Below are 15,885 nucleotides of genomic sequence, written 5' to 3'. Positions count from 1 at the left end.
AAACCAAATATAGCTTATAAAGAATCACATTATTATTATAATAAATAATAAAGTAATTATTAATTCCAATTTATAAAACAAAACTTACAACAAATAGCATAGCATAAAATCTTAATTATTAGGAACAATAAATCAAAACACTCAAATATGAAACATAACTAATTGGATAAAATAGTTTGAATAAAAAACACGTACTAAATCACACATCTTCTATATTAATATCATATTTATATATTTTTTTAGTTATATCACTTTCAAAGTTTTCTAGATTAATTTGAATATGATGACAAACAATAGAACTTTTAAACTACATTGACTAGATAATTTATATAAAAAAAAATCAAAATTATATTTTAAAATATTTTTCATAACTAAATCACAAAATATATTACATATACATAACTCATTATAAAGTTCACAAAATAACACATATTCTAAATATAAGTAGTAAATTAGTCGAATAGAAATAGTTTCAAAATTTGATATGAATCACAAATCAATCTATATTATAAATCTCACTATAATTATAGAAAGGTAAAAAAAAATCACAAAATTATAAATTAAATTAAAAAAATACAAATTAGAAATAGAAATTAATTTAGTAAGTTACAATTTTAATATAATAATATCCTAAATTCATCTACTAAAGAGTAGGGAGGGAAGATTTTAGGTAAAAATACATATGATGATATTTGATCCCTTGACCATGAGCATACAAAATTTCAAACTACAAGTCTTACCAACTCAACCAACTAAAAACATATTTTAATAATATCCCTAAATTTATGTATTAAATAGTACATAGGGAAAATTTTATGGAAAAGACATAAAGGGGATTCGACCCCTTGACCATGTGCACAGAAAATGAAAAGTCCTACCAACTAAGCTAACACAGAAATCTATGATATTAATGCATGTTATATAATTATACGAAATGCTATGGTATATATAAGAAGTAATGGGGGTGGTGGGCCCCTTCCTAGCATGGGCCCTGGGCAAGGGCCCGGCCTGCACTTGCCCAGGGCCAGGCCTGTGCACTTGTTGTGAGAAGCAACCCGTGTACGCGTCACCTAAGGTCTCATAAATCTAGGCTTTGTGGGTCATTGGCATAACCTAGGCTCACAAAGGTTCGTACGGCTCTGATACCAACTTGTAACACCCCCATTTTCTAAAACCAAAATACTTGATAAAAAGGAATTTATTTGATTAAAAATCATTTTTAGTTGCGGAAGCTAAGCAAAACAAGGAAAAAGGAATCATCGACCAACAAGGAACTCAAGAGACTCAAACTTAAGTTCAATACACCACAAAGATGGAAGTATTACAGCCACAAAGATAGAATTTTCTTATACAACTATTAAAAGTTCCTACTCATCACCGTGTAAGGTTGAAGACAGTGCGGAGCCACAATAGGAGCAGTGGGGGCAGCTGCCCCCACTCACCCCTCCCCAACCGCTTAATATCTAAAAATATAATAAGTGTTTATGAAGGTTATACCCTTCATTTATGTCCGTTTTTTCCTTTAAGTTTTATAATACATTATGCTATAAATGTTAGTTTTACTATACAATATTTTGGACAAACATACCCCTACCGTTACAACTTCTGTTATCTTTTCCACTATTGCTACCATGCACATGCATCCACCATATATTTTCTTATTTTCAATAATAATAATAATAATAATAATAATAATAATAATAATAATAATAATAATAATAATAATAATAATAATAATATACACATTATATATTGGGGTTATATGTTAGTTATTTCTTAAAATATAAATATTAAAATTATACGAATGTTTTACATTATTATTATTATTATTATTATTATTATTATTATTATTATTATTATTATTATTTACAATAATTTAAATATCTAAAATCTAAATAAATTTAAAATTTTAATATAAAATATTAATATTGGGCACCTATTTTTTGCGCATCGCGCATAAGAAATACTAGTATATTTATATGTACCAATCATTAATGAATTTAGCAGTTTAGTTGGTTGAACCTTGATTATGAAATGAAATGGCATGGGTTCACAACCCACTTATAATAGTTAGTTAATTAAAACTAAAGTATTTATGAATATAATTTCTATTCTATTCAAACTATTTTATCTAATTGATTGTGTTTAATATTATTAAAGTATTTATGATCGCCCAATTCCTAAAAAAATATCTCTTTCTAATAAAAATATATTATTTTCTACTTATGTCAATAAATTCTCTCTCTAGGTTTTTCTAGGGTTTCCCTACCATCTCTAGGTTTTCTCTACGGCAGATCACCGGTCTCTACGCGACAGGGCGGTTTCCGATTGGTTTTCTGGACGAAGCTCGACTATTCTGATGTCGACGATGCAGGCAAACGAGGAGGTTGCGGCCAAAATAGAGCGCTGGGGCGATATGGCTTTAGAAGAAAATGTGTTTACCTTCGAACCGGCGCCGGACGATACAGTAGCAGAGGCGGCCGAGGGTGAACAGACATGTCGCCTAGTTGGCCGATTTCTGACGAGGAAATTGGTGAAGATAGAGTTCATGAGCCAGGTCTTGGCATCAGTTTGGCAGCCGGTCAAGGGCATGCAAGTTACGGAGATACAACCCCGGCTGTTCATGTTCGTTTTCCACCATAAAACAGACATGGAGCGTGTGATGGAGGAGGGTTCGTGGGCGTATGAGAATGCCACGCTGGTGTGTCGGCCGCTTGTGGATGGGGTTCTGCCAGATGATGTACGGTTGGACACGCTTGATATGTGGATACAAGTGCATGCTTTGCCGATGGGTTACACGTCAGATAAAATATTAGAGCAGATTGGGAACACTATGGGATCGTTCATTAAAGTGGATAATAGGTTTGTGGGGGCCCCGTGGAAGGAGTTTTATCGTATAAGAGTGGCAATTCCGGTTGACAACCCCTGCGCCGGAGGATGAGGTTTATGAAGCGAGACAAAACCACGCCTACACAATTTTTGTTTCTTTTGCGGCAAGCTAGGACATCTCTATAAATTTTGCTTGCATGCACGTGATTCACCATTGGCAGTTGAGGACTATCCGTATTCGGGGGATATGCGTGCAGGGTTTCGGCGTGAGCCTAGGGCGGTGGGTGAAAGTTGGATATTGCCGCCGGAGAGGCAGCCGAGGGAGGTGACCGGGGAAAGGGGTTCCGGCGAAGTTCTAGCTATGAGTATGGCAGCCGAGGGGAGTGGTGGTGGGGAGGAAGCCGAGGGCCTGGTGGTGGGGGTTGCGAAGAGGCGTAGGGAGGATCTCATGAGTGGTGGGAGGTCGGAAGGTCGAGGGTTGGATGTTACAATGACCAAGGTTCCAAAAAACTTGTTTACGGCGGGTTCTGGCTCCCAGACCCGCCCATCATTATGAGTATCATAAGCTGGAACTGTCGTGGCTTGGGCAATCCACGAACAGTTCGAGAAATTGAGGACCTAGTGTACCGTAAGAAGCCGGAATTTGTGTTTTTAGTGGAAACAATGGTGGGACGTGTGCATGCGGAACGTCTCCGAGTCTGTCTTGGTTTTGAGGGTTTGTTTTACGTTGATAGTACGGGGCGTAGTGGTGGGATATCTCTGTTTTGGAAAAAGAATAACACGGCAGGTTTGCTAAGTTATTCAAAAAATTATGTTGATGTGGAGGTGAGTCACACGAATGGGCTAGTGTGGCGAATGACGGGCTACTATGGTTTTTCAGAGCGACATAGAAGAAGGGAGTCGTGGGATCTGTTGCGGTCTTTGAGTGGTAGATCGGTCCTCCCATGGGTAGTGGTGGGGGATTTCAACGACCTACTTTATCAGCATGAGAAGAGGGGGGGTAATCCGCATCCGAGTAGTCTCCTACGCGGCTTTGGGGAGACCTTGGACATGTGTGGTTTGTTACAGTTACCAATGAGGGGCCATCAATATACCTGGGAAAAGAGTAAGGGGACGGAGGGATGGTTGGAGGAGCGTCTTGACAAAGTCCTGGCCACGACTAGTTGGTGCGAAATGAATGGTGGTATTGTGGTTGAAAATATTATAATGCGCAAGTCGGATCACTCGGCCCTATTCCTTAACATTGATGCATGCATACAGAGGGTTGGGAGGTCGAGAACCTTTAAGTTTGAGATGGTCTGGCAGGGTGGGAGGGCTCAGGGGTTGCTGGATTGTCAGCAGCAGTGTGGGAGCCATTTGATGAGATGGGGGGGTGACCACTTCCATAAGTTTGGTGACAGAATAAAACGCCTTCGGAGGAGGCAAGAGGAAATCAGGAACCGAAGGGATTCTGCTGCTTTAGCCGAATTCCAACAGGTGGAGAGCCAGTTGAGCCAACTAGAGGCCCAGGAGGATGTGTTCTGGATACAGCGTGCCAAGCAACATTGGCTACGTGGTGCAGATGCCAACACGCGGTTCTATCACAGGTATGCCTCTGCCCGAAAGAAAAAGAATTATGTTTCTAGGATTATGAATGATGCAGGGATATGGGTGGAAGGTGAGGCTATGAACCGGGTAGTTTTAGATTATTTTAAAACTATTTTTGCCTCTGGTGTTTCTGAATGTGTGGACCCCTTATTTGATGATTTTGCCTCTCGAGTATCCCATGAACAAAACAATGAATTATTGCGCCTTTTTGTGCCTGAGGAGATCAAAACTGCTCTGTTTTCTATGTACCCTGACAAAGCACTGGTGCTGGATGGAATGAATCCGCGCTTCTATCAGCACTTCTGGGATGTGGTTGGAAGTGATGTGTCTCATTTTGTGGTGAATTGCTTGAATAATTCCACTTTCCCGGATGGGTTAAATGATACAAATGTTGTTTTAATCCCGAAGAAAGCTGTGCCTGAAACGGTAGCTGACATGAGGCCAATAGCTCTGGGAATGTGTTATACCGAATTATGGCTAAAATGATCACTAACATGATGAAACCACTCATGGGGGACTTGATCTCAGAGTCTCAGAGTGCTTTTATTCCGGGTAAGCTGATCACGGATAATATCCTTGTTGCTGCAGAGGTTGGCCATTTCTTGAATAGGAAGCAATGTGGGGCCACAGGTTGGGGGGCTTTTAAATTGGATATGGCAAAGGCCTATGACAGAATGGAGTGGCAGTTTTTACAGAAGATGTTGATGGTAATGGGGTTTGATGAATGATGGATTAAATTGATTATGCTCTGTGTGACAACTGTTGAGTACAATATTCTTGTGAATGGGGCAATAGGAGGCCGAGTAGCACCCACTCGGGGTCTCAGACAAGGGGATCCCCTCTCCCCTTATTTGTTTATTATTTGTGCAGAGGGTCTATCTTTATTGTTACAAAAGGCATAGATGGCGGGATCTATACACGGATGCAGGGTGGCTAGAGGAGCACCCCCAATCTCGCATCTGTTTTTTGCGGATGACAGTCTACTGTTTTTCAGGGCAAATGTTCAGGAGGCCACTGTGATAAAGCAATGTCTGAAAGGCTATGAGAACTTGTCTTGTCAAATGGTAAATTTTCATAAATCTAATATCAGCAGAAACACTCAGGAGGCGGAGAGATTGGCAGTAGCGGATTGCTTACAGGTTGACCAAGCCCCGAATTTTGGAAAACATCTTGGTCTTCCCTCGTTTGTGGGAAGGAATAAGAGGGCAGTTTTTGCTTATGTGAAGGATAAGATCAGGCAAAGGATAGGGTCATGGAATAAAAAGCTGCTATCTCAGGCTGGTAAAGAGGTCTTGTTAAAAAGTGTGGCGCAAGCAATGCCAACTTTTACAATGGGCATTTTTCTATTGCCAGACTCTTTCACCTTATCTATTGAGAGGACCATGAATAGGTACTGGTGGGGAAGTGGAACAGAGAGGAAAATCCACTGGAAAGCTTGGGATAAGCTACGTGTTCCCAAGAATTATGGTGGTTTGGGTTTTAAAGATCTGCGGAATTTTAATTTGGCAATGTTAGGGAAGCAGGGCTGGCGATTCCTAACTAACCCCAACACTCTGGTCGCAAAGGTTTATAAGGCACGATATTATCCTAATACCTCTTTTGTGGATGTAACCATAGAAAATTGCCCGAGTTATTGCTGGAGAAGTATTATGGCAGCACATGACACTGTTGTAGCTGGTATAAGACGAAGAGTGGGTAATGGTAGAACGACTTTGATATGGGGACACCCCTGGTTACCTGATGATCCCAACCCTTTGGTTCAGACAGAAATGCATATACAGCTAAGAGATGCTCCCGTTGCTGGTATGATTGATCAGCAAACTAATAATTGGGATCCACATATCCTATCTGATTTATTTATCCCAGAAGATGTGAGCAGAATATTGAAGATCCCTGTAAGCCCAGATTATGAGGACTCATGGTATTGGTTGGGCGGCCCTAGAGGAATATATTCAGTAAAGAATGCCTATATGAAGCTGGTTGGTGATTATGTATGTGCCCCAGGTGCTTTTTGACAAATGGGCAACTATTTGGAAATTAAGGGTTCCAGCCAAGTAGAAAACTTTTTTGTGGATGGCAATTTGTGATATCCTCCCTACTACGAATAATCTGATTATAAAGAGGGTAAAAGTAGAACCAACATGCAAGATGTGTGGTTTGGCTCATGAAAATATTATGCATGCATTAGTTCTTTGCAATTATTCTAGGCTTGTATGGGATGTTACATGCTTACCCATTATGAATATTGTAACGGATTCTTTTCCCTCATGGATTATGGCTGTGTTGGCAGTTTTAACGGATGAGCAGATTTGTTTGATGTTGGCCGTACTTTATCATCTATGGAAGACCTGGAATACGGCGGTATGGGAAGGATCTCTCTTGCACCCAACCACCGTCCGGAGACAAGCCGTGGCAGCCATGCATGCTTTCGGCCAGAGCCACCCGAGCTGCCCCAGCCGAGAGCAATCGGCAGCACCGCCCACGTCACCGCATACACGGCCTCGTTGCTACATCGACGCCGGCTTCAGGCCTTCGACCGGCGAAGCTACGTACGGAGCAGTCCTTCTAGCTGCCGACGGAATGTTTATCGCGGCAATAAATGGCAAGTTGCCGGTTTGTTTTTCACCTCTTATGGCAGAGGCCGCAGCTTGTAAGGAAGCATTGTCCTGGTTAAGGGGGAAGAATGTCATGACGGTAGAGCTTCTCACTGATTGTTCAGAATTGCGGAGCATTTTGCACCACACCTCGTCAGCTATACTATCCTATGCTGGAGTCGTGATAGACCATTGCAGGCTATCTATAGCTTCGTTTATTTATTGTTCTATCAGTTTTATTTCTAAACAGATTAATTTACATGTGCATACTTTAGCTTCGTTAGCTTTTACTCAGGACAACTCTATGTATTGGGATGCTATCCATCCTGACTCTATTGCTTCGATGATTAATTAATACAATCGTTACGGTTGTTTTCAAAAAAAAAAGTATTTATGAATATAATTTCTTTTCTATTATGTTTAATATTATTAAAGTATTTATGAATATAATTTCTTTTCTATTCAACCTATTTTATCTAATCGATTATGTTTAATATTTTGATATAAATATTTTTATACCATTTCAAAGTGTCTTAAAATTTCACCCTACCCAAGTATAGTTTTAGCTCCGCCCCTAACTATAATGTAGTCTATCATATAAACACTTTATTATAATTTATAATGTATTTGAACCATATTATAGGTGTCTGATATTTTGGCATTAACAATTCTAAAGTCATTTTAAGTACTCCCTCACTCACATAATTTTCTTGATCCGCCCCTGGTTGGAGGTATCGGTTGACATCGATTGTTTTTGTTCATGAAATAATCATTGAGTCCATAAATTTGATGAGTTATAATACATACGCCAAATTTGGAGGCGTGGTGGTGATAAAATAATTTGATATTTAATGTCAAATATATTTTATATCTTCATTTATATAAGAGAAAATTGTAGTTTTAGCCATTTAATTATTTTAAAAGTAGAAATTTGATCCCTTAATGGTAAAAAATGAACATATTTAGTTTATATCACAGTCGTTGCAGATTACATGGCTAATGCTTTATTCATTTCGTTTTGTTCTTGGCGGGCTAATACACAGACCTCTGACTCTGAGCGAAAGAAAAGAAAAGTACGTGGACGGCAGGATTCGAACCTGCGCGGGCAGAGCCCACATGATTTCTAGTCATGCCCGATAACCACTCCGGCACGTCCACAAGCTGATGTTATCTCAAAAAACAAATCATTATAAACAATATCGTAAATTACCACGGATAAGAACATTAGCAATTCGCATCAACCCCTTTAAGTTGGTAACTTTTAACTATTTTATGGTATACTTTCCTCCTTATAATCTTTCATATAAGGTTCGTTCATGAACACAACATATTTTTTAGCACACGGTGATTTTAAACTTAAAATGCAATCACAAGAGGCATGTGGGATGTGGATTTATTAATTGGTATGATCCTCCAATGTGCTATCGTTCAAAGCGAATAATTCCGGGATTGCTGAAACAAAAACTGACAAGATGAAGAGATAAGAAAGTTAAATATGAAACTTAAAGGTGATAATGATGAAGGCAAGTGTTGAAGTGGTTAAACAAGATTGTAGTTGCGTTGATCGTAATATTTGTAGTATTGGTTGGTAGTACATTTTGGAAATGAACTGATCCAAATTATGCTCTGTATGTGTAATGTATGAAGTCTGGTAATGTAAATGAACTGATCCTTTTGGTATCCTTTTGGTAATGTACTGACTGTTGGTAATGTTTCAAGGCATTAAACAACTAACTGAATTCCAAAAACTTACTTAAGCAAACTAACTGTGGTAATGTAGACAATTTAGTAAGCAAGAATACATTAGATTTCCAAAAACTGCCTGTTGGTAATGTACACAATTCATTAACCAAGACTACATTGCAATTCCAAAAAGTGACTGTTAGTAATGTACAGAATTCATTAACCACCTACATGGACAATTCCAAAAACTGACTTCAAGTTTCAAAGCATTAACCAACACTACATGGTTGTCTACATACTGCATTTTCCATTAAAATACAACAAATTGAGTTTAAAGTTTCAACTCAATCTGTTTTCCCAAAAACAATCAAAGGGTTATCTTCATTCATTCAATGTTAATAGGGGCATCCTTGTTTCCAAAGAATTTGGACTTCATGGTTGTCTTGCTCCTTGTATAGTATGGTTTTTTCCGATTGGATTGCCTCATAGTGGTTTTCTTTGTGGTTTTGGACATGGATTTGCCTTGTTGCTGCTGACCTTGCTCACTTTGGTTCTCCTGCTGCTGTCCTAATTGATTTTGGTCTCCCTCCTGTTGTCCATTGTCATTTTGGTCCACTTGTTGCTGCTGACCTTGGTCATTTTGGTTCCCCTGCTGCTGTCCTAATTGATATTGGTCTCCCTCCTGTAGTCCATTCTCATTTTGGTCCACTTGTTGCTGCTGCCCTTGGCCACTTTGGTCCCCCTGCTGCTGCCTAGTGGCATGTGAAGGCATGCAAATGGGAATTTGTTTGGTGGCATAAATGATCCTCTTCTTTGGCTTCAACTGAAAAAAGATAATAGTATAAGTTACAAAGAAAATAGTATAAGTTGAAAAACAAAAATAGTATTATAAATTTTACATCTTGATTTGGATTAGATGGACACTTCCTTAAATTATGTCCAGCTTGCCTACAAAGGGAACAATGTAGTTGAATATGCTTTCTTGACACTGAAATTCCATCTTGACTCAATTCACCAGCAAATTTTTTTCTTAGCATCTTTGGTCTACCAACCTGCATAGCACCAAAACTGAAATCAAACTTCATACATTACACATACAAAGGACAATGAGTAGGATAAATTCATTACCTTGGCAGAATTCTCCAAAACCAATGAACACCCGGCATGTTCATCTATCATCTTCAAAATCCTCCAAGACAGTGAGTTAATTACTTTCCTCAACCCTATTCTCCAAGGACAACCCTCCTGTGTACACTGAACAATTACCCTCACCTTGTCATTTTTAACAGTTCTAATTTTTTTCCCATTATTGAAAGCATAATTTCGCACTGCTTCTCTAAACTGTTGCTTGGATGCAAAAGTCATGCCTAAAGTAAAATGGGGATCTTGCATGTCAGTTGCAGCTCTAAATACAGGCCATTTAACTTCACCATCACTATCAGAATCCACTATTGAGTCCTCATCAGAAAAGTTTATTTCATCCTCCATATTCTTTGTCATTGTTTCACCTTCTTTTTCTACTTTAGGGTCCCTTTTTTGGTCTGCAATTAAATCATCCCCAACCACTACACCAACCTGCTTATCTAAACCAACACAGTCTACCTCAACCTCACTTTCCCAATCACCATCTGACTCAACTACCTCAATTTCTGCATCAATCAAATTTAACTCATCCATTGTTTCAACCCATAACTCCAACATATTATCTGGATTGACCTCATTCAATATAGATATCACATCATTATCTGATTGTAGTAACTTCAAACTACCATTCCAATAACAATAAATGAGTGTTCCTATTTCACAATACCCTAATTGTTTCATCTTATCTTTCAACACAGTTAAACACACTTCATTAGCTTCCATTTTGGCATACACTTGCACATCACCGCCCAAATATTTAACTTCACCAACTCTATTTATTATCCCATTATGAAAAAGGAAAACTGAAAATGGGCCAACTCCATCTCCTGTAAAGCAACCATTTACACATGGAACAGTCAACATAGTGGTCCCCACAGAACACAACACAAGAAAGTTATACACTAATGGTCCCCATTAGTATTCCTAATCCCAGTATATGCACATGACATTCATAAAAGAATAAACATAGTGGTCCCCACAGAACACAACACCTTCCCATAATCATATACACACAACAGAATACAATAATCAACAAATTAGTCCCCAAATTGGTCCCCACAGAACAAAACACAAGTACAAAATATATAGTGCATATATAAACCACACGACAAACAGAAACCTAAATATGCTTTACTGTCATTCTACGCCACACTCCACAGTCCACACAAAATAAATATTGTCAACACAAAAACAATAGCAATTTCATAGGATTTAAGTGTTAACAAAGTAATTCTTACTTAGTCGGAGAGTAATGGGCGCAGAACCCATTCCAGTCGCAGAAGACGAATTAGCCATTGTTGTTGCTACTTCAAGTAGAGTTGATGGAGAATGGCAAACGTAGGTAAACTTCACAGTTGATGGAGACAGATTCCCTTCTTTCTTCCTTCTCTTTTTACGTTCTTCCTTCTTCGTTCTTCGTTTGTTTCAAATGTTAGGTTAAAATCGATTTAGGAAATTGGAATATTAGGATGGCCAGCGTCCAGCATTCTCAACTTTCCCCCTTTTTTTCACTTGGAATGACCATATTGCCCCCTGATTAAACAAATTAAGATGGATTACAAGATTCCGGCGACAATTTGGCCGGATGGATCAAAATTGATAAAAATTGAATAGTTAAGGTACTCAATTGTTAGTTTTTAAAGTCATGAATTGAAATTAACAAGACCCCAATAGTCATAGGACCAAAAGTGTAATTAACTCTAAAAGTTTATTATTCAAATATTTCAGTTTAATGAACCAAAAGTTCTAATATAATGTGCCTAAACTCTCAATTCTCCAACTACCACAATTTAAAAAAATAAAAATAAAAATAAAACCTAAAAGATCAAAACAAAACCTGTGATAGAAAATTTGTCATCATAAAACTTGTTTTGTATTCACTATTCACAAGTTCCTTTCAAATACTGCAGTCACGCAATATTAACAAATTAGGATTTGATGACCTTGTATTGTATTCAAAAATTCCCTTCTACAGTTGCTATGTGTTTTGACTTAGAAACACAATTTATATTCTAGAAGTTCAAAATTCCAATACTAAAAACACACAATTTATATGTTGTTTAGGACCAGGGTTCACCTTGCAAGGTGGACCATGGTCCATGGTATACCAACTCTCCAAGTGGCTAGCCACATAAGCCTGCACTATTCTACCGGCCCACTTTGACAAATCTAATTTACACATCTATAGCCTGGAAAGCAATTAAACATTGGTCTGTAATCCATTTTGTGTGTGAATATTTGAATGGAAACATGTGCTTGTTATAGTTTTCCCTAAAACTAAAGAAACGACTTGATAAAGAACTTTGTCCTTGCACTAAGGTTTTTTCTCTATTTTATTTTATTGGAAATTCTCAAGCAACTTGTAGTAGTCAAGAAAGAATGCTCCGTTCCCAGACTTTGGAAGAATTTTGAGTTTAAGCATATGTTAAGTTAAAAACGTCCATTGATCTCAAAACTCAATGTACTAGATTATATTTGGACTCTAGAGGAACAATGAAGCAAGTATAAAAATCTGTATACAAACTGCAATCAATAACATGTGCTATGTGCTCACATTACAGGCAAGAAACACAAAAGAAAAAATATATATATAGTTGGAAAAATAAAAAAAAAAGTTGGGTTTTCTTGAACCCAAAACTCCCTTGTTCTTTACATTAGTATTCAAAATTCACCCCTCATAAATTGTAAATACTTATCCCTTTAATAATAGGGCAATACAATGATATCCAAACTAAGATTAGTTAATTATATGGTAGTTTCTAAATAACTAAATTGTCAATACTAATTCAAAAACAAAGTAATAAGCTAAATAATTATTTAATAGTTTTCAAATAATTAAACTAAGTAATAAGCTAAATAACTATTTAATTATTTCTTAATATTGAAACAATGTAAATTAATTTTAATAAAATAAGACTTCTCCAATCATAGCAAGTTAGCAACTTCCTAAATAACCAACTCCAAGAATGTATCAATAACCTCTGTTTTTCAAACATGGAATTCATTAAACGGAGAAGAGATGGCAGCATCGCAGGCTAACTTCGTCAGTCAAAGCCTCAAAGTGAATCTGGTATTGAGTTTCTCGAGGGTATCCTGCAATTCACAAAGGAAAGGGATTACGGTTTCATTTGGGCCATATGTGATTATGATTATTATGAACACAGATTGATAATATACCTTGAGCTGCTGTATTTGAGATTTCAACTCACTTCCTTCATTGCTTGTCTTGGAACAAGCAATCACAGGTCGGGTAATGCTACATGCTCAACCTAGAGCTGGATTTGAATATGACATAAATTACAGATTCCGAAAGTCAGCAAATAAAAAATGTGATGAGATCCTTTCCATCTAAACCTCTTTACTGTAACTTTGATAAAATTATGCACCCAAATGCTAGGCCAACTTAGCACCAAACCACAGTTGAAACTAGCAAGGGCCTAAAACAGAGCAAATGCTGACAAAGGAAAATAACTACAAGTAAAGAAAGCATGCTAAACAGTAGAAGAGTATAGAGAAAAACTTGTCTTTCTTGATCTCAAATATCCTTCCAAAATTTAAATTATGTATCACATATTAATTGACAGTAAAACAATAAACGCCATTCTAAGAAAAAATGCTATGCTTTATTGCTTTATAACAGTGTAGTGTTGTATATAAAGATGATATTTTCAAACAATAAACTATCCAACTAAATACTTGAAAATACAAGTTTTCTTTTATGGTAAGACAACTTAAATAAATAAACATTTATACATATTGTTGATATTTTTAATTAAATGTAATAGCATATTAAAAAAAAAAAAAAAAAAAAAAGGTATGGAAAGCCTTCATCTTCAAATCTTTTACAATTTGACGTCATAAAGTACTATTTGGAGCCCAGCTGGAGGGCAGGCTACAACAAACAGTACCGATTCAGATCTCCGTTCTTAAGATGCAATCATCAGGCTTTCTTTCTAAGAAACCAAAAACAGAACCAGCAATACAATAATAACTGATAATCCCATTTCACCAAGAAAATGAACAACGTCAAAGAAATTATGTGATCTATGTTAGCATATGAGCTTCCATTGTTGCAACATGAGCTTCCTTGGCAACTGCTCTAACAGAAATGTAGGTAATGCAACTAATATTAAAAGACTAACAAAATTGACCTAAACTGCATTGAAAAGTTAATAATGATCATGATTTAGATTCAAAAATTCTATAAAAGATGCAACAACAACAACAAGAATCATAATAAGTTATTTAAAATGGGATCACTGAATAAAAAAATACATCTGATTTACACTAGAAAGTAGAACTAGTAAATTCTTTTATAATACAAGTGTATAATTGTCAATCAGTCTACATAATTCCAAACATTTTTCCAATTTTATTTTGGATTATCCTAAACAGCCAAATTGCCTATAGCACAAATTTTACCTTTGGGGTGTTTGGTAAATACGGAGTAGCTCTTAGCTGATTGGGTTAGTAGGTTTGACTAGTTGATAGTATAGCTTATTGTAGAAAAGTGTTTGGTAAATTAGCTATTAGCTAATACGGAGTAGTTGATTACATGCAAAATAACTTTCTCAAAAAGCTTATCAAAAAAACTACTTTGAAAGCTAACTATTTTACCAAACAGTATCTCCCGATAGAAGTGGAAGGTGAAGATGAATTTCGAGTGGTTCAGTATAGGCTGCCATAACAATAAACTCTAAAATCCCTTGGTTTAGTGTCTTAGTGGCTGAAACAGAACAAAACCCCAGTTTTCTCATCCAATTGAATACGGTAATTAAAGATTAAACAAGTGAAAAAACAGGGGGGAAAACAGGGAATGCTAAAATAAAACAAGGGTAAAATAAATACAAAATAAACAAGAAGGAAGAAGATAGCCTTCATTAGCAACCTTTTAAAGATGCTTATAGTTGGCAGCTAGTTGAACCAAGTGCATCATCGTTGCGGTGAGCAGCTCATCGGCCACCGGGTAAGCTTGGGTTTCACACCTTCTGTTGCCTATACATACATATAATTAGAAATCCGGTAATCGGGAAAAACACATTATAAGTATCAAGCACAAAACCAAAAATCAAAATATCATTTACCGTTTGGAGATTTTTGCAGGGAAATAGAGCTACGGTTATGGAGAGGACGAAGAACTAGGGTTTCTAGGGGCTCGGTTAGAACTTAGAAGCGGAGAAATGGAGGATTAGGGATAAAGGTTAAATAAACCCTTCAATTATAACCAAAATAGTAATTAAACCTTCAAAGTATAAAAATATTGAAATGAACCCTTTAATTCATAAAAATTATGTAATTAGTCATTTTAGCCGGTAAGCTTCCAATCAAAACTGATAAATCATGACCTGACATCCAACCAGGGGCGGACCTACAGTGGGGCAATGGGGCAGCTGTCCCCACTCACCCCACGCCACCCCATTCTCACCCCCTATATAATCTTTGTATGTATATATGTATGCAATGTTGCAAAACACGTTAGGCGCCTCCTAGGCGGCAAGGGGGCGCCTAGCGCCTAGGGTTCCTAGGCGCCGATTTTTTTATTTTTTTTTAATTTTTTTAATTAAAAATAAAATTAAAAATTAAAAATTTTTAAAATGTAGTAATAAAACATAAAGTTTCCATAGTTATTTCTTAGAAACTATTTACGAAAGTGGTTGTAAAAGTGTTCAAAAGATTGTTTAAATCATCTAAATACATTAAAAAAACTAAAATTAAGAGCTAAAGAAGCATTTTTTTGAGTAATTAGTGGACCAAACCGCCTTCGGCAGTTTGCGGTGGATAGATCTCGAAAAAATACGCGATTTGAAAAAAAAATTGTCCAAAACGGACAACCGATTTAAACCCGAACTTTTCGCAATTTAAAACGCAAAAAAAAAAAGATTAAAAAAAAAAAATTAAAGCGCCGGTTCAACCGACTAGGCGGTCTAGGCGGCCGCCTAGCCGGCCGGCCGCGGAGGAGGCCGATTCCGGCCTTCTTCGCGGCGGCGGCCGGGCGCCTAGGCGCGATTTTTGCAACCTTGTATGTATGTATATATAGTACAAGATTTAG

At 37.1% G+C, this 15,885-nt stretch overlaps 2 protein-coding genes and 1 non-coding gene across 4 annotated transcripts; 1 reads left to right on the top strand and 2 right to left on the bottom strand.

Moving 5' to 3' along the window:
• Positions 1 to 6,690: 6,690 nt before the first annotated feature.
• Positions 6,691 to 7,365, top strand: LOC109177248. The gene has a single exon (XM_019326564.1). It carries the CDS (start codon positions 6,691 to 6,693, stop codon positions 7,363 to 7,365), a length of 675 nt encoding a protein of 224 aa, XP_019182109.1.
• A 721-nt stretch (positions 7,366 to 8,086) lies between these two features.
• Positions 8,087 to 8,168, bottom strand: TRNAS-AGA. The gene has a single exon. It is a non-coding gene; the product is annotated as a tRNA-Ser (tRNA).
• Positions 8,169 to 8,799: 631 nt separating this feature from the next.
• LOC109177307 lies at positions 8,800 to 15,036 on the bottom strand. 2 transcript variants are annotated; one of them, XM_019326620.1, is made up of 9 exons: positions 14,921 to 15,036; positions 14,725 to 14,831; positions 13,014 to 13,111; positions 12,816 to 12,929; positions 11,075 to 11,369; positions 9,822 to 10,663; positions 9,593 to 9,745; positions 9,324 to 9,516; positions 8,800 to 9,230 (listed from the first exon to the last, which is right to left on the bottom strand). In XM_019326620.1, the coding sequence occupies exons 5-9, from the start codon at positions 11,130 to 11,132 to the stop codon at positions 9,079 to 9,081; spliced, it is 1,398 nt and encodes a 465-aa protein (XP_019182165.1). In that variant the 5' UTR covers positions 11,133 to 11,369; positions 12,816 to 12,929; positions 13,014 to 13,111; positions 14,725 to 14,831; positions 14,921 to 15,036; the 3' UTR covers positions 8,800 to 9,078. The 2 variants fall into 2 exon arrangements, with proteins under 2 accessions (XP_019182165.1, XP_019182164.1); XM_019326619.1 differs by having other exon boundaries at positions 8,819 to 9,516.
• Between the last annotated feature and the right edge of the window lie 849 nt (positions 15,037 to 15,885).

Source organism: Ipomoea nil, unplaced genomic scaffold (genome assembly GCF_001879475.1).
Source record: "Ipomoea nil cultivar Tokyo-kokei standard unplaced genomic scaffold, Asagao_1.1 scaffold0804, whole genome shotgun sequence".
NCBI lineage: Eukaryota > Viridiplantae > Streptophyta > Magnoliopsida > Solanales > Convolvulaceae > Ipomoea > Ipomoea nil.
Note: the sequence above shows the minus strand (reverse complement) of the source record. Positions and strands in the feature narration are given on the sequence as shown.